The sequence below is a fragment of the Tripterygium wilfordii genome, chromosome 22, assembly GCF_013401445.1.
Source record: "Tripterygium wilfordii isolate XIE 37 chromosome 22, ASM1340144v1, whole genome shotgun sequence".
NCBI classification, from domain to species: Eukaryota; Viridiplantae; Streptophyta; class Magnoliopsida; order Celastrales; family Celastraceae; genus Tripterygium; species Tripterygium wilfordii.
This window is the reverse complement of record NC_052253.1, coordinates 12,816,280-12,840,774: the sequence shown is the minus strand read 5'-3', so window position 1 is coordinate 12,840,774 and position 24,495 is coordinate 12,816,280. Positions and strand designations below refer to the sequence as shown.

General features: G+C 37.9%; 3 protein-coding genes across 7 annotated transcripts; 2 read left to right on the top strand and 1 right to left on the bottom strand.

The window, feature by feature from the left end:
* Positions 1 to 943: 943 nt before the first annotated feature.
* Positions 944 to 3,788, top strand: LOC119990756 (probable cinnamyl alcohol dehydrogenase 9). Its single transcript, XM_038836839.1, has 5 exons — positions 944 to 1,197; positions 1,704 to 1,817; positions 2,323 to 2,836; positions 3,164 to 3,317; positions 3,401 to 3,788. The coding sequence occupies exons 1-5, from the start codon at positions 1,007 to 1,009 to the stop codon at positions 3,598 to 3,600; spliced, it is 1,173 nt and encodes a 390-aa protein (XP_038692767.1). The 5' UTR covers positions 944 to 1,006; the 3' UTR covers positions 3,601 to 3,788.
* A 4,075-nt stretch (positions 3,789 to 7,863) lies between these two features.
* Positions 7,864 to 15,178, top strand: LOC119991735 (cellulose synthase A catalytic subunit 2 [UDP-forming]-like). Its single transcript, XM_038838166.1, has 14 exons — positions 7,864 to 8,401; positions 9,522 to 9,717; positions 9,814 to 10,043; positions 10,171 to 10,273; positions 10,350 to 10,527; positions 10,969 to 11,235; positions 11,387 to 11,732; positions 11,929 to 12,066; positions 12,557 to 12,682; positions 12,802 to 13,014; positions 13,105 to 13,378; positions 13,493 to 13,689; positions 13,794 to 14,144; positions 14,597 to 15,178. Exons 1-14 carry the CDS (start codon positions 8,321 to 8,323, stop codon positions 15,176 to 15,178), a joined length of 3,282 nt encoding a protein of 1,093 aa, XP_038694094.1. The 5' UTR covers positions 7,864 to 8,320.
* Positions 15,179 to 16,361: 1,183 nt separating this feature from the next.
* LOC119991736 (RNA-binding protein 39) lies at positions 16,362 to 23,623 on the bottom strand. 5 transcript variants are annotated; one of them, XM_038838169.1, is made up of 14 exons: positions 22,851 to 23,623; positions 22,403 to 22,481; positions 22,221 to 22,277; positions 21,557 to 21,612; positions 20,514 to 20,745; positions 20,278 to 20,364; positions 20,086 to 20,163; positions 19,828 to 19,911; positions 18,831 to 18,895; positions 18,562 to 18,754; positions 18,401 to 18,489; positions 17,788 to 17,880; positions 17,245 to 17,327; positions 16,362 to 16,656 (listed from the first exon to the last, which is right to left on the bottom strand). In XM_038838169.1, exons 1-14 carry the CDS (start codon positions 23,450 to 23,452, stop codon positions 16,649 to 16,651), a joined length of 1,806 nt encoding a protein of 601 aa, XP_038694097.1. In that variant the 5' UTR covers positions 23,453 to 23,623; the 3' UTR covers positions 16,362 to 16,648. The 5 variants fall into 5 exon arrangements, with proteins under 5 accessions (XP_038694097.1, XP_038694099.1, XP_038694096.1 ...); XM_038838171.1 differs by having other exon boundaries at positions 17,766 to 17,880; positions 22,851 to 23,452; XM_038838168.1 differs by lacking the exon at positions 16,362 to 16,656 and having other exon boundaries at positions 16,760 to 17,327; positions 22,403 to 22,472.
* Positions 23,624 to 24,495: the final 872 nt, after the last annotated feature.

Sequence of the window (24,495 nt, the reverse complement as noted above, 5' to 3'; positions counted from 1 at the left end):
CAATAACATAATATTTGATCATATAGTATAAAATTATCACAAAATAATAAGTTGGTTGAGTGATTAAGTATTTGACATTTGTTTTGTGACACCCAATTTTAGACTTGCAGTTTCACGGGTTGATCGCGTGTCGAAAGGTTCAATTGCGTAAAATAATTGATGCAAAGTCAGTCCGATTTTATTGTAGTTGAACCGCTCAGTTTGCTCTATTGAAAAGAAAAGGCAAGACTATAAAATAGTTAAAAACTAAATTACAAATGATATTATCAACCCTAATATTTCATCACCACTCACACTTTTTTTGGTTACCGAATAACCACCCAGTTTAACATACCCTTTGAAAAATTGAGTGAGCGTAAATTTCAGAGCTCCAGAAAAGCACTCACCACGCTAGTGATTTCACTTGGTTGGTTCGAACTCCCGACCCTGGATACTCTACTCTCTTCATCTATAGAGATATCCAATTAAGATATCGCTAAGTGGTTCCACTCACACTCTATTATGGTAATTATAAAGTCTATAGGGTTTGTGATCATAGAAATAGGTACATTATTATAAGCATCCTTTTCTTTATGAGAACCAGTTTCTCCTGTTATTATTATGTTAGGTAGATTAAGACTTAAAGATTTAGACTTCTTTTTTTTTAAATCTTTTATTTCATCTCCTCCTATTATTATTTTAGGTATAGATTAAGACTTGATTTAGACTTTTTTGTCTTTTGTTTCATCTCCTAGCTAGTTCAGATAAAAATAGTTTTACAAGACTTGCTATTAATATGCAACTTCTTGAAGTTTCAAAGCTTGTATTTCCAAATTTAGTAAAATCAAAGGTTCGGATTCATGTCCTAATCAGGCTGGCAGAAATCTTCACCATCAACAATTGCTTTTATCAACTGACATAATTGATGATTCAGGAAAAGGACATAAAATTAAAAAGATACCCAGAAAAGAAAAAACAAATAGTGTGATTTGACACGTGTATGTGATCCTCTCATAGAGATGTGTGTATGTATGCCATGCTCATCGGGACACTTCCCTTGCACATAAAGAAGCTAGCTCATTGCACAGAGAGAAGAAACCCAGAGAGGGAGAAGAGAGGAATGGCGAAATCACCAGAAGAAGAGCATCCACAAAAGGCTTTTGGCTGGGCTGCTAGAGATGCCTCTGGAGTCCTCTCACCCTTCCATTTCTCTCGAAGGTCTAGTTCTTACTTGAATATGTTATGGTTTTGTATTTCTTGATTTGTGTGATTTTGAACATCTCAGCACATGTGTGGGAGGTTGCAGCTCCTAACATTTATTCTAGGATTCTAGCATTGATTTGATGCTATTTTTGCACTGGATTTCAGACCAAGCCATGTGATTTGCGGGTATTACATGTGGCCCTTGATTTACCGTTGTGGTTGAGTCCAGTGGGCTGTGCTTGGTTCCCTCCTCACCAAAAAAAAATGTTTGGTTGCTCATAAACATTCGAAATGATTGGTTAAGAACAGATGGGTCTATCGCTGTCGATGTTGGGGACGTCTGGTTACAGATTTTGTCAAAACCCTTTGTTTTATACGAGTCACTGTGTATTCAATGGCTCTTTTTCATTTTTGGTTTTGGTCAATTTACTGATACATATAAGACAATAAGTGGATTCATTCAAAGATTCCTTTTGCAATGGTTCCTGATAGGGATTTTTTTTTTACTTGGATTATGGCAGGGAAAATGGTGATGAGGATGTCACTGTCAAAATCCTGTACTGTGGAATTTGCCACTCAGATTTGCATGCTTCAAGGAATGAATGGGGAAGCGCCAGTTATCCTATGGTTCCTGGGTATTATGCTTCTCTCTCAATAATTTGTGTTTATATGTTGAGAACAACGGGATTTAATGTTTGAATTTGGTGATTGTAAATTGTAATATGCTGCCAAATGATTTTTTGTTCACTGCTGTTCATATATATTGCGTGACATATCTGCATGAACAAAGTAGCTTTGGTCGGCATGGTGAAGTTGATTGTGTTAACTCCCTTGCAAATGCGGGAGGTCGCAAGTTCAACTCCCATGGCTAGCTATTTCGATGTTATTGACTTATTTGCTAGCCTGTTTCGGTGTTATGGACTTCATCTACCTTAAGTTTCATTGTATTAACATGGTTTTATGCTTTTATCTCAACCTAAACTAGTTCAGAATTTGTTCAATTCCTTTACATGGTGTTATCAACAGCAGTTTATCTGTATAAGTAAGATTGATGAAGATGTATATGCATACATTGAAATGTTCTCTTGCTACTGCTTCTTAGGAATTCTTTAGATGATAAATACCGTCGTCTATCTGCAGGCATGAAATTATTGGAGTTGTGACCAGAATAGGGAAAGGTGTGAAGAAATTCAAAGTGGGAGAGAGGGTTGGGGTTGGGGTTATGGTGGGCTCATGTAAGACTTGCGAGCTCTGCCACGAACACTCAGAGAACTACTGTCCTAAGATAGTATTTACATATAACTCTATCCACTTTGATGGGACAAAAACTTACGGTGGTTATTCTGATATCATTGTTGTGGACGAACACTTTGTGATTCGTGTCCCTGAGAGCCTGCCATCTGATGCTGCCGCACCACTGTTGTGCGCGGGGGTCACAATATTTAGCCCAATGAAATATTATGGAATGACTGTGCCTGGGAAGCATTTGGGGGTTTCAGGACTTGGTGGACTTGGTCATGTTGCTGTGAAACTTGGTAAGGCCTTTGGGTTGAAAGTCACTGTTATTAGCTCCTCCCCTGCTAAGAAGAGTGAAGCAATTGATCGTCTTGGTGCTGATTCCTTCATCGTTAGCAAAGACCCTGCGCAATTGAAGGTATACAATAACTTACTGAATGCTTATATGTTCCTCAATCTAGTATTGTAGTAGTGTCTGGTCAACTGATCTCAATGCATTATCTGACTGGCTGCCATTCCTGGTCTGACTTCACTAGTATGCAGTTGGTTTTTTAAATCAATTTGTATTATACACATCTTTATTGCAGTTTAAGAGCCAGCCGCCGGAGCCCATCGACAACATTTCTCCCGTGTTGAAGTCCGAGGAGTTATAAACTTGAAATATGCAATCTTTGATTAATGTTACATTATGTAAACTGAGCTGCTCTTATAATATTTTTTGTTATCTCGTGCTGCTATTTTGCAGGAAGCCGTGGGTACGATGGATTACATTATTGACACCGTGTCTGCAGTTCATGCCTTGTCTCCACTGCTTGATATGCTGAAGGTTAATGGAAAGCTAGTCACTTTGGGCTTGCCTGAGAAGCCCCTGGATCTGTCCATCTTTCCCTTAGTTTTGGGTAAGCAACATAAACCTTATTAAGAGCCTCATTACATTTGATCCGTTGCTGAAGTTACTTTACATGACATTGGGTGATTATAGGGCGAAAGCTTGTGGGAGGAAGTGACATAGGAGGGGTCAAGGAGACTGAGGAGATGCTGGAGTTCTGCGCAAAGCATAATATCACTGCAGATATTGAACTAATCCGGATTCAAGACTTGAACACAGCCATGGATAGGCTTGCCAAATCTGATGTCAAGTACCGGTTTGTGATCGATGTGGGCAACTCCTTGACACAGTAGATCTGCTTTTGAAGGCTTGATGGGATTTGCTTTTGACGCTTGAGATTTGGAGATTAGAATAAGATTGGCAGTTATTTGGACCGTATGGTCAACTGATCATGAACCAACTATTGCTGTCATGGACTTGTATTGTTGTTATTTCTGTTTGTTTTGTTAATCCGAGACTGTTATTTAATTTTTGTTCTCTATTCTCGTTAGCTTTTATACGATGGGCCGGACTAATAATGTTTCTCATTAGGCCCAAAAAAAGAGTAAACCGAACCCAAGCATTGTGAGGCCCATAGGGCAAAGCGGGCCACGGATTGTATGATTGTGCCATATTTTAAGGCCTGTCAAGTGAGTGATAATTTGTAGCTCGACTCAACATAGAGGACTCGAGGCCGACTTGTCAGGGAGTTGATGGAAGTGAAAGTTGAGATAGCGAATAGATATCGGCTCCACAAGGAGGCTAGTCGAACTAGAGGCCAAGAGGGTCGACTCGACAAGGAGGGTTTGGACAGGAGGCCCGACATGACATGCATGCCATGATGCAGTATGAACAAAGTTTAAGTCAAATTTCATACATGTTGATGCCCATGGGCCTGCTAATGGGTCGTGTTCCTGCATGTAAATAGTAAAGTTGGGGGCATGTTAGTATATATACATATAAGCAGCTGGGGTAGGACGCGCGTACCTACTGAAGTGGGCAATGAAGGTTTTTTGCACTAACAATATCTTCCACGTACACGTGCATGGGTTTAGCTGGACTGGGAATCAAGGCTGCTTATTACATAAACTGATCAACAACGTAGGGATACGGACAGAGTGACAGTATTAAAGACCTTGTAGTTTGATGCCATTTACTTCTTCAGCAGTGTTAGGTGAAGGGTTAATTTGTCAGTTTATTTCCCACTGAATGCGTGAGCATATGTACATGTTTGGTAAGCTGTAAGTCGCAGCCTCATGTTCTGTGATGGACAAAAACGGGGTCGTTTTAGGTGGGCCGACAATAATCTCAATTATATGAGTCCGTACTTGCCGAATATACAAGCTGCGAAGTCCAGGTTAGTGTCGGCGTGTAAGCCTACTCGCTTAAAAAACAAATGAGAGACAAGTATCGGGCAAATCTAAGTCGACCGACACTGCTGCCCGAATTTTCTCTCTCATGATTCTGTGGTTCACACTTCACTTTCCTCCATAGAAATGTATACATACATATATATATATATATATTATCTCACCATCGCCAGCTGTGACTATCTCCCCATAGTGTCTTAGGAGGACCCCACATCACATGCTCTAACACGTGGCGTATTTGGATTGGCTAGACATGATAAGCTATGATTAGGTCCTTTATGCTCTAACCTTCGCTGTTTGTTGGATTTGATTTGTGTAATAATTACCTTTTTTAATGGGGCCGTGTGATAATTACTTTTACACCTTTCTAAACCATTTGGATTCTCCATTTACACAAAAGCTCTAGTGGGATCCACGAAACGTTTGGTCCCACAGCGGTGCTTGGGAAGTTCCTCAATAGTCTCTTAGACGGACCCCACATAGCGTGCTTTAATACGTGGCGAAATTCGATTAGACAGACCACGATAAACTATGATTAGTTATTTGTTGAATTTGATTTGTGTACTAATTACTTACTTACATCTTATGTCCTATAATACATCTTCAAATTATTTGAGTTAGACTTATATAATGGTCGCACCGTCTCGTGGATATCCGATTCGTGACACTTTTGAATCATGGATATGATTACTATAAAGAAATTTGTTAAACGTGAGAGTTGAACATATAATTTCTTACATTTGACAATAGTTAATCTTGATAACTCCCTTTGTAATTTGAAATACTCCTGTTTGGATGACATGCATAAGTTTAACCCTAACAACGTGTATTTACGTTATTTTGGGATATAATGAATAACTTATACGAATGTCTTTTTCTTTAGATGGAATAGCTTGTCGCGGAGTCTACTATGATTGCATGACTACCGTTAACGGCAAATTTAATTTGTTAATGTAACATGTTGAGTTCAATCCATAACACAATAGAGGGATTATGATAACGCGTCCCTATCAAAACACGTTTATTGATGTTAACTGATCGAGATTATGACGACGAGAAACATCAGTGGACTCCCTTACCCAAATTCGATTATTATTATAAGATATTGTATAAATTCTCAAGTCCAACTCATCACATGGCTTTCATGACTTCTAGGATGTTCCAAGACGTGTTTTTAAGTTGTGAGTCTTGGAAGGCTTGGCCTTAGGTTTGGGAAAGCCGACAATATCTTATAATGATAGTTAATCTTGGGTAATAGAATCCATTGGAGTTTCCTAAATTGAAATTGTGTGATCAATAAAGTGAAAAAAAAAAAAAAAAACAAAAGAATATATTTTATGTGGAAGGCAAGTTTTCAGAAGGAGGGAACTGTATTTGTCTTGTTTTAGGTCTACCGACACTGCAAATACACACGTGGCATCAAAAGACAAAAACCATTTGTTAAAATTAAAAAAAATAAATAAGAAGAAGAAAGAAAGTGAAGAAAAAGACGTGATGTGTTGCCCAGCCAAACAGGGACTTAAATTTAATATAAAGTCCAAAATATAAATGTATATATTTTATTGCCAACTAATATAATGGTGGGTATGATCAAATACATCATAATATGTAACCTAACCAAACATGGCCTATCTGCCGTAACAAATCAAGGTCAAATCTGTTTGAGATCATCAACAAAACTTTATAATTCCATTATTTTTATTAATTATTTGTGTCTGTTTGTTTGAAGATCAATATCATCTAATTGTTGCATTTGATGAGCTGTCTTTCACTCTTTCTTCTACATATTTGGTGGAAACATAAGTATGGTAAGTAAGTTTGATTAAAATAAAAATCCCAAATAAAACTAAATTGAGGGTTTAAACTCTAAGTTTCGTTTGGTACTCGGTACAGTGTAGTATAATATCGATATTCAATGTATAAATTAATCATTATATAAAGTGATGTATAAAATATATGTTAATATGTCTTAACTCTCCCAGCTAAAATAATTATTATTGCATTAAGCAGACAACAAAATAAACTAGATATGAGAGGGATCATTAAACTAATATTCACCGGCGGTGTGAGATGCAAAGATATGAAAGTGTTCTAGCTGGATGCCCTTTTTCCCTTATATATATAAAGTGACGAGTGACTATAATATATTTTTTTTAGAGAGCTGAGGTTGTTATTTTGTCATTTGTCATGTTATCTGGTATCATAAACAACCCATATAAAATAAAAACGGAAACAAATTTGATGTGTTTTATATTAAACAACATTCATCATATAAGAGTCACATTTTGCATAGAATTATAATATAAACCATCTAAACATGCGGGATTAAGTTGAGGAAAACAAATTAAAATCATAATCAATAAAATTAATACCACTTTATTAGAATAAAAAATATTCAATCACAATCAATCAATCTTGAAAAAAAGAAAGAGGAGACGCAGAAATAACTAAGAAGAGGTAGATCTGAAAAGCCAGAAGAGGAAAAGGCAGCAGAGAAATAAGTCAATAACAGTTCAATGATAAAACTGTTACTCTTATTACTTTATTAGTTAACAGCTAATAAAGTAAAAAAAAAAAAAAACTGAATGAATTTTAAAAATTAATGAAAAATAAAATTTAACAAAACAGAGAAAATTCATTTTTATTTTCCAATCACTGCACCTGTACACACGTATAATTATATATAAGAGATAAGTATCGCAAAAACCCTTAAACTTATCAGAAACAAGATAAGTTCATAGCTTCTTTGAACTATTGTTTGAAGTCGAGGGGTTGATTTGACCTCGGAAAAAAAACAAGAAGGGTTCAATTGACCATTTTTAATAAATTCAGGGTTTTTTTACAATACTCATCTCTTGTATAAATGCCTACAGAGAGATCGCTGATATGTAGGATCTGTTATAAATTGTGTATTTTTCCACTCCCACTCCCTCTCCCTCTCCCTCTCCCTCTCCCTGTCTCTCACTCTAAGCTCTCTACTAATATTAATATACTATACTATACTGTGCTTTTCTTGATTTTCTTTCCTCTCCCTGGAAAATTCTCTCTTGATTTTCCCAGGAATTTTTTTTTGGGTTGTCATCAACTACGGTGGGGAACAGACCAAAGCCACCATCACGGTCTGGGCCCACCTTTCACTAACTTTTTTTCCTGGTCAACTAATTAGATACACAAATTACCTTGCAATTTTTGCTTCATTACATATCTTTCGTTCCTGGATCTCTCTACATCCCAATCTCTGCTTCTCTGTTAAGGGTCCACATTTCAACAATATCACTTTTTCTCTCTTAGAGTGGGGGCCATCTTCAATGTCATTGCCATGAATTGTTAAGACTATCCAGCCAGGTTACAAAGGGGGGTATTGGCTTGTTTTGGAATCAACAGCACAGAAGCAATCCCATTCCAGGCCTTCGTTTTCTTCCCTTGATTCTGCTGTATTTTAGGAAACTCTTCGACTTTTTTTTTTAATTACTATTTACGGCTATGTGGGTTTGTCGGGTGTAGAATGCATAGCTGGGTCTTCTGAGAGCGGGTGGACTCACTTCAGTGGGAAGATCGAGTTCTTGAGTTGGGTCTCCTGATCTGAAGAAAAGGGGGCTCGCTTGGGTTTCTTTAACTGAATCGATTTCGGTATTCACTGTTGTGAGGGAGTGTGTGAGGAGTCATGGACACTGGGGGTCGACTCATTGCTGGGTCTCACAACAGGAATGAGTTCGTGCTGATTAATGCAGATGAGAATTCCAGAGTAAGGGACTCCAAAAGCCCTTTTATTTTCGCTCATTTTATTGTTACTTGATTTGGGTTTTCTTAGATTTCGTGTAAAAAATTACTGTCTGAATCGTTTGATGCAATCTGGTAGCCGTTATTCAGATTTGACTTCCCGAATTTTGTTGTTACGATTTCTGGGTTTTGGCTCTCAATGTTCATCTATTCCTGATTTTTCATTTATTTAAAGTTATCCGTAGCTTGCCGACACTATTCATAGGAGATACATTTCCTCGAAAATATTGTTCTTGCGATGGAATTCTATGCCTAGCTGGTTTGATTGTATCTAGTGTGGAAATTGCAGTGTCTACCTGGTAGAACTGGTACCAGCCCTTTGTACTTGATTTCTTATATTCTGGTACCGTATAGGTTAAGCTTGAGCACTTATAATACTCTGCTTGCTCTAGAATTTCGGTTTTGTACCATTTATGTAATGAGCTTTAAATTCGGACTCTGATAAACCTTTATACCTTCTATTTATGCAAGTATTTACAAGGATCTGCAGTATTTCTGCAAGTTGTAATACGTTACTTTTAATAAGCATAAAATTATGTTCGGTGGTTTTGAGACCTTTTGGTTTGCTCTGAGCATCCGTGCATGCATCACTTTGTCTGTTTGCAACTAGAATGAAAGCTAAATTTTTTACCGAGTGAATGAATTCCCTTCTTTTACTCTCACTCATATGAGCGCAACGACTGCACCCCCTCTGGAATATTGGAGTACTTATGTTTCAAGCTGATTCCTGTTCATGTTTGAAAGACATTTGGAATGTAGAGGAATTGAGATTTTATCTTACTTAAACTGAAATTTTGGTTAATGATAAAATGCAGCTTACCCATTCGAATGAAATTAGAAATAGACATGTACTAATGTTCGCATTAGATTGATAATCTGATAAAAAATCATAAAACCTTTAGCGAATAGAAATGTTGGATAATTAGCACGGTCTTACTCAGTTTTGTTCAGCAGTTTGTTATTGTATATTTCTCTTTTTTGTTTGTTACTGGAAGCAACAAATTTAACTATTATTGCCTTGATAAGTATTTCATTTTGTTTTTTGTGAGCTTTCATATCTGGTTCTTATAGTTGTTTTTGCACAGATTAAGTCTGTCGAAGAATTGAGCGGCCAAGTATGTCAAATTTGTGGGGATGAGATAGAGATAACAAGAGATGGAGAGATCTTTGTTGCGTGCAATGAATGTGCCTTTCCGGTGTGCAGGCCTTGCTATGAGTATGAGAGAAGAGAGGGAAATCAGGCGTGTCCTCAGTGCAAAACAAGATACAAGCGCATCAAAGGTTGGACTAGCTTGGCATTTTGGGGGTACCATCTTCTTTTTAATCCGTCATCATTTAACAAGTTGCCTTAACTAGCTACATCTTACATGGCTGCAGGTAGTCCCAGAGTTGAAGGTGATGAGGAAGAAGATGACACTGATGATTTGGACAATGAGTTTGATTATGGTAATCATGATTCTATGGACCCACAGTATGTTGCGGAGGCAATGCTCACTTCGCGCCTTAACACAGGACGTAACTCTAATGTTTCTGGAATGCCGGTTCAATCAGAAACTGAGTCCACTCCCCTTGGTTCTAAGATTCCTCTTCTGACCTATGGTGAAGACGTAAGGACAATAGCCATCCTACTAGTGTTTACTTTTATGTGCATCTTAGTTCTCATAAGCATGCTTGATGCTGTGACATGCGCGTAATGCCATGAATTCATTATGATGACCTTTCTTCTTGTTTTAGGACACTGAGATATCTTCTGATCGACATGCTCTTATTGTACCCCCCTATATGGGTCATGGAAACAGAGTGCATCCAATGCCTTTTTCTGATTCATCTACACCTTGTAAGTAGTTTTGCATTGCATTTTTCTTGTTTCCTCTCCTTTTAAGTTGCTGGACTTATTGCTATTGTTATTGTAGTGCAACCCAGGCCTATGGTCCCTAAGAAAGACATTGCAGTGTATGGGTATGGGAGTGTGGCTTGGAAGGATAGAATGGAGGATTGGAAGAAAAGGCAGAATGATAAGCTTCAGGTGGTTAGGCATGAAGGAGGAAGTGATGATGGAAACTTTGACGGAGATGATCCTGATTTGCCCATGTAAGTGACTTGCTTAGAAACCTTCCCTTTAGCTCTTTGTTATAATATGTTGTTTAGTTGCAGTTTTATTGTTGTTGTGTCTTTATATTTACAATCAAAATGTTTACGAAATAAAGTTCTAACTTCTAAGGATGGTGAATAGATTTATGAAAACAACCGAATAACTTATAGAAGTACTTTAGATGCCCTATGATAAACTTAGAATCCCTTCGATTAGCCATTTTTTTTCCTGTACAGGCTTTAAGTGTTATGGTGTCTTGTATTTCAACATTCGTAAGGTGTTTCCTGAATTGGTACGAATTATAAATATGATGTAAATATTATCTGTAATTAAGTGTTGAGAATGTGTCATAACCTTATAGACTTTCTGGCTGTGTACCTCTATATTTTATTTATTTGTTTGGCCTCTTACTGGTTTTCTTTTTTAATAACTTCCATCAGGATGGATGAAGGCAGGCAGCCGCTCTCAAGGAAATTACCTATCCCTTCGAGCAAAATAAACCCGTATAGAATGATAATTATTTTGCGTCTTGGGATTCTTGCCTTGTTTTTCCACTATAGAATTCTCCATCCAGTGAAAGATGCATATGGTCTCTGGCTGACATCAGTCATATGTGAAATATGGTTTGCTCTGTCATGGATTCTGGATCAGTTCCCCAAATGGTGCCCTATTGTACGAGAAACATACCTTGATCGTCTATCACTGAGGTATATGATGGATGCTACTTGCATCAATTTTGTTATTTTTATCATAATTATTGTGCTTGTTAAATCTTTGCTTTCACGGTTCACTTTTGCCTTTCCTGCCTTGTAACTTGGTTTATGATCTCTTAGTTGATAAGTGTTCCTCTGTTTTTAGGTATGAAAAGGAAGGGAAACCATCTGAGTTGGCCAGTGTGGACATCTTTGTAAGTACAGTCGATCCTCTGAAAGAACCTCCACTAATCACTGCAAATACTGTTCTCTCCATCCTTGCGGTTGATTATCCCGTGGATAAAGTTGCATGTTATGTGTCTGACGATGGTGCTGCCATGCTTACTTTCGAAGCACTTTCTGAGACGTCCGAGTTTGCTAGGAAATGGGTTCCTTTTTGTAAAAAATTTAATATTGAACCTAGAGCTCCTGAATGGTATTTTTCTCAAAAGATTGACTACTTGAGGAACAAAGTTCATCCAGCTTTTGTCAGGGAAAGACGTGCAATAAAGGTATGTAATATCTGTATAAAACAGATATGGTTTGAGTTCCAGTAGAATCATGATTTTCATGACATTATGTCTATCATGTCAGTGGTTGATAACCCTTTATTTTGTGATTTTGTCATCAAACACCCCAATATACTTGCATGATATACTGATTTTAAATCTCGTCACTTTCTTCTTTCTATTTCTTGGATTGGCACAGAGAGAGTACGAAGAGTTCAAAATTAGGATAAATAGTCTTGTTGCCACTGCACAAAAGGTTCCAGAGGATGGATGGACAATGCAGGATGGCACTCCATGGCCGGGGAACAATGTGAGGGACCATCCTGGCATGATTCAGGTGAGATGATTTTTCTTTCTTCTGTATTATTACCGTTTCGACTTCGTTATCTTTTCTAAAGGGGATGAGCTTTTGGAAATTTTGATACCCCTTTCTGTCCATGAAATGATTTGTAAAGTGCAAAATAAAACTGTGGATTGTTGCTATGACTCCGTTTTGCATAAAAAATGTAGCACTTTTGATCATGGAATACTGATTATGGTTGTGGCCCTTGTCATCCAAACTTTGGAATGATGACTGCTACGGAGTGCATATGTTTTCAATCCCAGTCATCCAAAGTGGTTCACTGATGACATTGTCATTGTTTATAGTTCTTCCTTCAACTGGTAGATGACCTTTATGGATAGCAACAGCGCCTTTGCTGCAGACCCAGAGAGTTATGGAATTTAATGACTCTTGGTTCTTTTGGTTAATCATGTTTGGTTAAGTATTGTTTGCTGTTGATATTCTTTAAGGGCCATATTGTATTAAAGCATCCTTGCTTTTACAGGTCTTCCTTGGTCATAATGGTGTTCGTGATTTGGATGGGAACGAGTTGTCGCGTCTGGTTTATGTTTCTCGTGAGAAGAGACCCGGGTTTGACCACCATAAAAAGGCTGGGGCCATGAATGCCTTGGTAAGGCACATTTTTGAGTCTGTTATCTCTTCATCTTTCTTCTGCTTTCTGATTGATACCTGTTTTAACAAGACTCGTACCCCAAAGTTGTTGATGTTAATTTACTCTAATCTATGAAGGTACGGGTCTCGGGAGTTCTTTCGAATGCTCCTTACCTTCTGAACGTTGATTGTGATCATTATATTAACAATAGCAAAGCCCTTAGAGAAGCAATGTGTTTCATGATGGACCCAACATCAGGGAAGAGAATCTGCTATGTGCAATTCCCTCAACGGTTTGATGGGATTGATCGTCACGATAGATACTCAAATCGGAATGTTGTATTTTTCGACGTATGTACATTCCAAGTCCCTTTTCTTCTGTTTCCCTTTTTTATAATTATTAACTTCTGGTCAGAAACCTTATCTGTATATGTGATACAGATCAACATGAAAGGGCTAGATGGCATACAAGGGCCAATATATGTCGGCACTGGGTGTGTTTTTCGAAGGCAAGCGCTTTATGGCTATGATGCACCAATTCAGAAGAAGCCTCCTGGCAAGACCTGCAACTGTTTGCCCAAATTGTGCTGCCTTTGCTGTGGGTCTCGAAAGAACAAGAAGGGAAAGTCAAAGAATGAGAAGAAAAAGAAGCTTACAATCATGGAGCCATCAAAGCAGATACATGCTCTTGAAAATATTGAAGAAGGGATTGAAGGTATGTATTCACCTCTCAGAGGTAAACTTGCTTTGCTGCTGAGTACACTGAGTGAATTCAACCTCAAGTATTTGCAAAAGGTCTAAAACATTGAATATTGGGCTACTACTACAGAGCCAAAGATTGACAAATCATCCAATATGTCCCAAGTGAAATTGGAGAAGAAGTTCGGACAATCTCCCGTCTTTGTAGCCTCCTCACTTATCGATAATGGTGGAGTTCCTCGAGATGCTAGTCCGGCAGCATTGTTAAGGGAGGCAATCCAAGTCATTAGCTGTGGTTATGAAGGCAAAACAGAATGGGGAAAGGAAGTAAGTAAAAATAATGACGTTCAAATCTTTCTTGTAAATCTACCATTTAACAATACCAATTTTTGTCACTTTGCTAAAATCTGAAATTTTAAATGCCAAACCAGGTTGGCTGGATATATGGTTCTGTGACTGAGGATATTCTGACAGGATTTAAGATGCACTGCCATGGCTGGCGGTCTGTTTACTGCATACCTAAGCGTCCTGCATTCAAGGGGTCTGCTCCTATCAATCTGTCAGATCGTCTGCACCAGGTTCTTCGGTGGGCCCTTGGATCTGTTGAGATTTTATTGAGCAGACATTGTCCAATTTGGTATGGGTATGGTGGCGGGTTGAAATGGTTGGAACGATTTAACTACATTAACTCAGTTGTTTACCCTTTGACCTCGATTCCATTGCTTGTTTACTGTACCCTACCTGCAATCTGCCTCCTGACTGGAAAATTCATCGTTCCTGAGGTAACGCTCCTTTTTTTGGGTCTCTTTTTGTAGTTATCGCTGTTGAAACTGTGGTTCTGTCAAACTGTTGGGCAGACTATATCTGAAAAATCTTCATTCCCGAAAATACCCCAATAGGTTTAGATCCCTGTTACCTATAATGTATTTAATGCTTCACTTGCAACTGCTATATTTTTCTTGTGGCTTCGACATATAACATGTTCGTGCATACGTTGTGAAGGAAAGCTTAAGTGAACATGTCTAGCTAACTTATTTCTCCATGCATGGGATAATTGTAGTTTATACTTCAATTTGACCATCACTTTTTTATATTTAGATGACTGGAAAGTACTATTTTTGGTATGTCGCCCTTTGCTGCCATTGCTTTCCTAAGCTTTGACAGTACCCAAATTCAAGTCTATTTTTGATTGATTACTAGGCTTTAAGCTAACTCATGGTTCTTATGTTTGCAGATTAGCAATTATGCCAGTCTTGTGTTCATGGGGCTTTTCATGTCTATTGCTGTAACTAGTATCCTTGAGATGCAGTGGGGTGGTGTTGGAATAGATGATTTGTGGAGAAATGAGCAGTTTTGGGTGATTGGAGGCGTCTCATCACATCTTTTCGCTCTCTTCCAAGGTTTACTTAAGGTATTGGCTGGTGTCAACACAAACTTCACTGTTACCTCAAAAGCAGCAGATGATGGGGAATTTTCAGAACTTTATCTGTTCAAGTGGACGACATTGTTGATTCCACCCATGACCTTGTTAATCCTAAATGTGGTTGGGGTTATAGTTGGATTCTCAGATGCCATCAACAACGGCTACGATTCATGGGGACCTCTATTTGGCAGGCTATTTTTCGCCTTATGGGTCATTCTTCATCTCTATCCCTTCCTCAAGGGTCTCCTTGGGAGACAGGATCGGGTACCAACAATTATCGTGGTATGGTCTATTCTACTGGCCTCCATCTTAACTCTTTTGTGGGTTCGAATAAACCCATTTGTCTCGAGGGATGGCCCCGTATTAGAAGTTTGTGGATTGAATTGTGACTAAGATACTCAATAAAGACCAGATGGTATGGTTATTAATCGGACTCTCCGCAAAGTGAAAGTGACCATCTGACTGGGAAGCATCAGTCAAATTATATTTGTGCAATTGTGCACAAGGTGAATTTTTGTGGGAAGAAATCTGTACCTTTGGTGGTGTGTGGACTGTAGATACAAAGGGCCAGGATCTCGACACCTTCTTCTTCTTTTCCCTATGTTACAGGGTTTTTCATTAATTCATTCATTAAAATTCTGTGGGGGGGTTTGGGGGGGCTTTGTTTTCTTGTGGGTTTGTATTTCTAAGAGAGCACTGAACAATTTGAACTGTAAGTCATTCCCTTGTCAAGTTAGGGATTCGTATGTGTCTGAAAACAGCCCCCCTCGTACTTGTTCTTTGTTAATTGTTCACTCTCTCTAGACTTGGGCATGTCGTGTGTACTTGAATTGGAGTTGCACATTATCATGTAATCCTCTGCTAGGAATAAATGTCAGAACTTTTTTCGTCCGTCTTTTTATTTTTATTTTTATTAACTTATGAACGGCTTAGTGGACATACAAAACAGTTTGCACCACTGTTAACGGGCCGGTAAGGTCTAAACTAGAGCCATGCGGGAGAAATGACGCTCCTAATCTATCCTCATGGACAAGCCTATGAAATTAGGAAATACTCAACCCTAAAGTGGACATGCCCATGAAACTAGAAAAAATGAGGCTCCTAACCCCTTGTGGATAGGCCCATGAAACTAGGAAAGCTCTATAGAAATAATAGGTCCGAAAATGGGCAAGACCCATGAAACCAGGAAACGAGAAATACTCACAGCCGATCTGTTTCGCTGTTGTGTTTATTCGGTGACCATTGAAGCCGTACCAATCTCTTGATGTTTGGGCATGTCGTGTGTGGCTTCTGAATATCAGTCACAGAACAACTCTGCGTTTGCTTCTTCATATGCACTAACTACCATGCAAGTAAATTCCAGGCAGTTTTGACATCCAGTCGGCAGCTCTGTCGTCTATCCTTACTCAGGCCAGCTTCAGTAATATAATCTACTAACTGATCTCATCAAAATCATTAAATTATCTAGGGAAACCCGTAACTTTCCTCTTTAATCCAAGACATGCTATTATACACGCACACACATATATATAACTATGAATACTGCCATTCTCATCTCTATAATGTACAAATAACATAACATAAAACTGCCTTTTATCTTGATTTGTCAGATTGCACCTCTCTTTATCGTTAGTAGTGTTCTTATAAGCCAGTTACAAGTACAAAAATGGAGTAAAGACCTAACACGACATTCTAAGCAATTCTCCTACGTACTCTAATAAGACCACCATAAACAAAGTACGATAACATTCAACGTCCACACCAAAAGGAAAAACGGCCAACAATTCCTTCTGTTTCTTTACCCCACACCAAATCTTAAAAAGGGCACAATATTGCCAGAGCACACTGTAATAAACCTCCAGCTCATATACCTACATACATGCAGAAAGAAGGTCAAGTTCAGTTCAAGATAATGAGGGGCCAAACTTTCTATTCTAAGTTCGCTTTTGCAAGATTATAGTACACAGATCTATGTAATATCAAGAGTTTCTGCACCCACTTCTAAAAAAAAGTGTTGGGAAAGCAAATAACAGGCCTTTCCAACAAATATAACTAGGTCTTTTCAACACGTCCAGTTTAATTAAAAAATCGAAGATTCCAAAACTACATTCCAAATGCATGATTGAGAAAACAGATTCCAGGTAACCGACAAAGGGTTAAAACAAATATAACCATTAACCACTACCACATGACCCATTATGTCTTATGCAAAATATAAAATTAGAAGATGGTAGTACAGTCCAACTAGCTGTATTCCCCAATAGAAATTGGGAGTCATCCTGGTCATGACTTGATCAGGTTCCACCCTAGAACCCAACTTTGTATTCATGAGATAGCTGCATGCAAGAAACGTTCACTAACAGGATTTCTCTAGACCGAACAAGGAAATAAGAAGGAAGACCAACGCAATAGTATAATGCGCCCACTAGTGATTTTTCTCATATAAAAGGTTTTCCCACCAGAAATGATCACAAAGAACCCGTGGCTAGTGACAACTTGTTCAAATTTAACCTCTGAACTTCGCTTCATATTCCTGAGGTAGCTGCATACAAGAAAAGGATGTTCATCAATAAAATCACTACTAGACTGAACAGGGAAAAATCAAACAAATAGATTATAATCCCTTACAATTCACACTCCCTCCAATTCCTTTCATTTCCACCATAAATGTTTGAATAGCTTCACCCTCTTAATTCAAAATTGATATACTTGCGTGGAATTGTAAGGAGTTGGAGGAAGCAAATATTGTAGGGGATCATAATCCAAGAGAAATACATCCTATGGCAATAACCCACTAAAGTATACTGCTCCAGTTTTTCTATTCATCTAATCATATTCTAAATTTTCTCAAGAAGCAGCCAGTTGGGTACATTATGTAGTACAAGAAGGGCAGAACCAGTTTGCCAAGTAATGAAAATGTAAAATTTGCCCCAAAAGACAGTTCTTCCTGAGGAAAACTGTTGTGAGGATGAAAATATACCATGAAAATAGCTGAAATCAACCTGCGTGCAAACCATCTCATATGCATTGCATGTTGAGCATTTGCTGAAGCTTCAACAGTTTCAAACCGTAAATACACGAAACCAGCACTATTCCTGCAGGAAAGCAAACACATGTAGAATCAATCATTATCATTACAGCATTGCTAACAATAAAAACAAGATATCATAATGCAGCATTTATAAGAACATTGAAGAAAAACGCTACGAGTTGTTGAAAGGTCAACGATTGAAAAGTTGTGAACACATCAAGAGGTTGCAAAAGATAAACAGACGTACAATTCTCATGAAATTTACATTTGAAGAAGAAAAGTTTGTAAACAAGGCCAAGTTTAGTCTAAAGATAGACCTTACTCCACAAAACAGTACCAAAGACGCTACCTCCACAAACAAATCAGAATAATGAGAGGAAACAAATGTAAAAGATGTACAGACTTTTTTTTAAAGTAAAAGAATATTTCTCTCCCTTTTCTTGCAGAAAAAGATAGCAAATTGCAATGATAAAAATATAGTGAAAGTCAAAATGAAATAAGCACTAAATGTCACTCAAGAATCCCAAACAACAATTCTCACAAAGAGGTACATTCAGCCAAAAGAGCAAGGCACAAATGCTTACTTGTCCACATAGATATGCTTTACTCGGCCATACTTTGAACATTCTTCTTCAACATCATCTTTGATGTCCAAGTCAAAATCTGGCTCAGTCTGGAGAAGACAAGATAAGAAAATCAGCACTTCATAGAAACTCACACGGTATAAAATAAGCAATTCACATACCTCAGTTGCTGGATCAAACATATTTTTTAACAACAAACACTCGCTAGGGAGTCCAACAGGTTCAGAGGCCGGAGATGGGAAAACTTGAGTTGGAAGAACTGGTGTCACAGCCTGCCCATTAATAGGTAAGCCAATGAGCGGTTGACTTGAAGCAGGTCCATTTAATATGGGTGCTCCTAGAGACCCCGCAATACTGGAAAAATGATTGCACCTCCAGTTAAAATCATGGCTATCATAAGCATTTAAAAACTATGGAATAATTCACAAACCTTGAGGCAATGCCAGTACGGTCCAGCTTCTGCATTAACATAGCTCTTGACTGAGCATTCAAAGACTGCACAAAACAATACTATACATCAGCTCAATAGAGACTTGGGAAGAAAAACCTATGCAGCAAGAAAATCACAAAATGCAATCATTGATAACACTTGCAATGAACCCACATATTTCGGCATCAAAGGTTTCAGAGTGGAAACAGAATTTTTAAGAACTTATAGCAACATTAGCACCACGCCATAAACTGCAATGTGTTAAATAGAAAAAAAAAGGGGGGGGGGGTCAGAATTCCAGAGCTGCAGAACATATTAATTGAGGATTATAAGCGAGATTTGCAATTGTGTGTTAAAGAGTTATATTTCCAGCCGCATATCTGCACAATTTTTTTTGGTTCATTGCAAATTACAGATGAAATCGCCTCTAATGCAACAGGTATAAGAACCCAGTCTCATCAACAAGGATAGAAGAGTCTTCTTTTCTTTTCCTTTTCTTTTTCATTTTTGTAATGAAATGCTGTTTTCCCGATTTGGGAAAGAAGATGACTCACATCCAAGTTGCAATTTCAACTACTACAGAAGAAGTAAAGAAGCCGTATACATGCACCTCTATTGAAAAGATTGATATAAAGAAACAAATATGAAACTCTCTGTGAGAGACAGATTGCATATTGCCCTATCATGTTCCTTGATCATTGTGTGCTAGCAGCCACATCAACTATCATCTTAACCAGGGCCTCCAGAAATCAATATGAAGAATGTTTTAGTTACAAAATCCATGGAACTTTGCTCGTCCATTCTCTTGTAGACACAATAAGGACTAAACTTTAAACTGCTTTAAATAAACAATCAGCCTTAAAGAACTAAATAGAGTAACCATAACAGCACTGCCATGCAATGGCACTAAAAAACATCAAATGAAGAACATAATACTGAAACACCACTTAAAGATCTATACATCACAGCATCGATGACAATGCAATACGAGACTCACCAGTCCACCCCCGTCATCATCATCCAAGTCTGCAGACTTCACCGCAATATCTTGCGTTCCGACATGATCGGTAACAGATGAGACCTGTATGCACATGTAATAGAATTATTCAAAGAGATTCAACATTCACTTTCAAAGAATGTAAATAATGACATTTGCAGATGTACCCACACACATCACTGATTAAGTAAAACATCATGATCCAAGTTTAAGAATCAGGGATATACAATGTCATGACTTGACGATATTTAAACTTACCTTAATTACTCGACCAGCAATCTCCAATTGTCCATTCAAAGCACTTTGAGCAATCTTTGCACTTTCAAGTTGAGCAAACTATTTGACAACAAAGACAAAGAAGACATAATTTCCACTTGAAAGGTTAAACAACAGAATAAATAAACACACAGATGCCATAAGCAATCTTTTTAAGACTAGAATCAAACTGACTTGAACAAACCCAAAGCCTTTGCAGTGTCCAGTCTCGAGGTCAAGCGGCAGCTGCACAAGCTCAACAGTGCCAAATGGTTCGAAAATCTGAGCAATCAACATGAAAGATGCAGATGTTACAAAAGAAAAGCTACTGCCTTGATAACTGAATCGTATGAAACAATATAAGACCAAAATAACACTAATTTGTCTTTGAACAGACAATGGTAATCCAAAAAAAACCCTAGTAGGATCACCTGTCTAAGCTGAATCTCTGTCATGTTAAAGTGCAAATTTCCAACATAGAGTTTTCTGTCAACAGCTCCATAAGGTCCAGTAGCCACACCTGCGCTGCCACCAGAAGTATTAGATTGAGCAAGGTTCTTTTCAGCCTCTGAAGGTTTAACCATTACAGGTTGTCCACGAAGCAGCTGGCCAGAGAGAGCTATCGCCATTGGAACAGACATTGCATCATAAAATTCTATATACCTGCAAATTCGCCAAGGCATTGCAGTTGTTTGTCAGATCTTATGAAAAGAAAAACAATCAAAATCAAAACTTACAAAGCACATAGGAAAGGGATGTAGGAAACAAAAACTCTAGTGCAGAGAGCTCAAGCTGAGTTTCTTTTGGTGAATCTGTAGCCTACGTAATAGAAAATGTTAGCTCATCACGGTAAAAATGTAAGACTACAAACACTAAATGAAAAGGGGTCAAGAAAATCTGACAATTTAAAATGAACCAGAAAGAGAGAGAGAGTAGTTTTTTCATAGCAGTTGTACATGTTTCAGTGTGTTAAAAACCCGCCCATGAAACAGACGATAATGATCTCATCTTAAAGCATGAGTCACCATTGACACGATATTAACTCCTAAAAAGTATATAATATCCCAAGACAATCCTAGAAACAATAGTCAAGGATGGTAAAAGGTAGTTACTAGCTTAGGCATTGAAGAAGACGTCTCTCAAAAAGTTTTTAATTCTTCAAACGCTATAAGTGATAATAAAAACAAATCATACATACCCACGCCTCATGGATTGGTGTCTTTATATTAGAAGATATGAAGCAGAAGCAATATGAGGAAAGAAAAGAACTTGGATTCATGCCATCTACCTTGAGTACGCGGCATGAATTGATTAAACATGAGTGCAAGGTATTCCCATCATCCCTCATCAATATCGCATTCTAAGGGTCATTTAAGAATACAGTTAAACTTGATTCTTGAAAAAACTTATGCTAAAGTACAATACACGAGTATGTTTGCTTATCTAGAGCACCACTTAATATAGAGGCACATACCCAACTCCTTTTGAACGTCTTGAATTTCTGTCCATGATCAATTTAACATCCCTCACCTGAAAATTCAAAGAAATGAAAAATGCAGGTCAATTTGGATACTTGAAGAAACTTGCAAGAAAGGGAGATTAATAAAGAATGACCCTAGATGTTAAAAATACAAGAGAAAACATCTAGTGGAGGTTTGGTTTCCAAAAGATCATTCTGTAAGATTAATGTTTTAACTCACCCACATCATGTTGAGATAGAAGAGAGTCAATATTCTAATTAAGCATATACTGCAGGATGAAACAAATGTATTTCAACAACATGCATTCAATTCGGTGTAAGGAGCGTGACATAATTATAATTAAATTTTCAGATGAATATCAGGAAAGTTAACAAATTTCAAGAATTTGCAGAATAATTTTTTTTTTTTAATTATTGTTCAACAGGTGTGGGGATTCATAACTTGTGCCTTTATGGCTGACTAGTGAGGAGGTTAAGCCCTTGAAGGCATTACAAAGAAATTGCATACTGCATAAAATAATTAATAATAAAAGGTTAAACAAGTCCCTTGCAAAAGATACCAGGTTGAGCCGTTGAGGAAATAAAGATCCATGAACAAAAAAGAGCCACTAGTTCGGGCGATTCATGCAATAAGTGTGATGATACTGGTCCGACTAACCTTGCCTGCTTTCGAGAAGAACTCATAAACATCCCTCTCGGAGGCCTTTAGAGGCATCTGTGTTTACCACATACATGACAAAGTAAGCAAAACTTGTTACAACAACGAGGAGACCAAAAGATGAAAAGCATTAGAAAGTCCTTCAACAAAGGATGACGCACTACATTGACAACATATTTTACCTGGTAGGCAAAAACAGTTCTCTGGTCCCTTTCAGGATCAGCTTCAGGCTCCCCCGTTTCTTTCTTGTCTCTAAATCTCCTACCACCCAAAGCAATTTTAATACTAAAGGACAAATAATCAAATTTTCATTAAAAAATTGGGATTGTAAAAAAAACACAGAACAGCATAAGAAAAACAAAACTTCTTAATAGCCATAAATGTGCATGAGAGTCTAGATGCTTTGATATAACATGCACGAAAGACACCAGATAGAGTAGGGCATATTTCTGAAATTCCAAGATAATACATAGTTCCTTAAAGATCCATTCTAGTTACCTGAAACCAGAAAACAATATCATTCTACAAAATCAGTTAATTTGAACAAAGTAACTGCGGAAAGTAACGCAGGATATGCTCACTCAGTTTCAGAAAACAAACAGTATTGTTGTTCATGAAGCCAAGCATTACCTGTGCTCTCTCATCTCCATTTCGCTTTCTGCCTCTCTAAGCTCCATCTCCCTCTCCCTCTCACCCCCGTCATGTCTCCTAGACGAGCGGCTTCTGCTTCTCCTCGACCTCTCTCTCTCATCCTCTCTCTCCCTGTCTCTTTCCTTCTCTCTCTCCCTACTGGACTTCTCTCTCTTCTCCCTCTCTCTTTCTCTCTCCCTATCTCGTTCTCTCCTCTCCTTCTCCATCTCTCTATCCTTCTCACGGCTACCCCTTTCCCTCTCCTTCTCCCGGCTACCCCTTTCCCTCTCCTTCTCCCTCTCCCTGCTAGCCCTCTCCCTATCTCTGTCCCTGTCCCTCTCAGATTCTCTTTCTCTTTCTCTGTCTCTATCTCGGCTGCTCTTATGACGATCCTTCTCGCGCCTCTCATCGTCATCGTCTCTGGATTTCTTGCGCCTCCTGCGCTCCTCATCCCCGTTATCGATATCTTCATCGGCGTCTCTCTTTCGGTAACTCCTTTCAGTCTTCTCAGCTGTACCGTCTCGCTTATTCTTCTTAGAGCCATCTCGATCCTCCGGATCTTCCACAGTTTTCTCCAGATACTCGTACTCATCGAAATCCATAGCTCTTAATCACCTTGTAGGATGCGAGATTCGGAAGAGTTTCGTTGGAAAACCCTAGATTGTCGATATTTGTGAATTCTTAGTTAAGGGTTTTTGTTGGGGTTTCGAAAGTGTGCTAATTCTAATGCAACGACGAAATTCGTTTGGTTGGCAACTTTACTCAGCTGATGTTCTCTTTTTTATTTTTCTTTTTTAAACCCTTTTTGGCAAATATTTCATTATTTTCAAATATAAATAAACACAAGTATTGAAAAAGGACCGTTGAAACAACTAAACAAGCCCTTCAAGAAATTTCTGGCCAAACATGTCCTTTTTTTTTTCCTTTTTTCGCACTATACAAACCCTGTATTAAATCCGTTATAACGGCAATAACATACTCTAAGATGATGTCAAATATATGACTTGAATTTTTTAAAATTATCATTTTAAGATCGTAGAAGCCTTTGTGCTTATACAAGGCCCCAAACTCGAAACAACGAAAAAATAATAATGTTGTATCCATGCAAAGTATGATTTTCATTTTACTCATATAAATCTATATATAACATGTGAAATAACATTAATTATAAAGTCTTTTTTATCTAATTCTAAGATAATGTGTACGGAGCTCAAGATGGTCTACTGCTAGAACATAAGTATACAGATGCAAAAGTAAGTATACATATGCAAAAGTACATACGATCTAGAAGAATAGCCAAAAGGATTACAACATCAGGAAAAAAAAAAATTTAAAAAAAGATGAAAAGTCGATTTAACATCTAGAGCAAGTCCAACGGGTAGTGTAAAATAAGTAAAATCTTATTTTAGGTTATGATTTTTCACTTTTAAGCCTTCCAACCGGTTACCAAAAACCTTACTCATTTTCAACTTTTCATTTTTCCTAACTCAAATCTCGGGTATGTGTGATCTTACCTATATAATATTTTAACTATTTTTTCTCTCTCTTATCTATAGCTCCCGTGAACTAAAAACTCTCTTCTTCGCCGCTCCCGCGATACACTCCAACTGACGACCACCGTTCGCGAGAGAGATTGAGGTTTGGA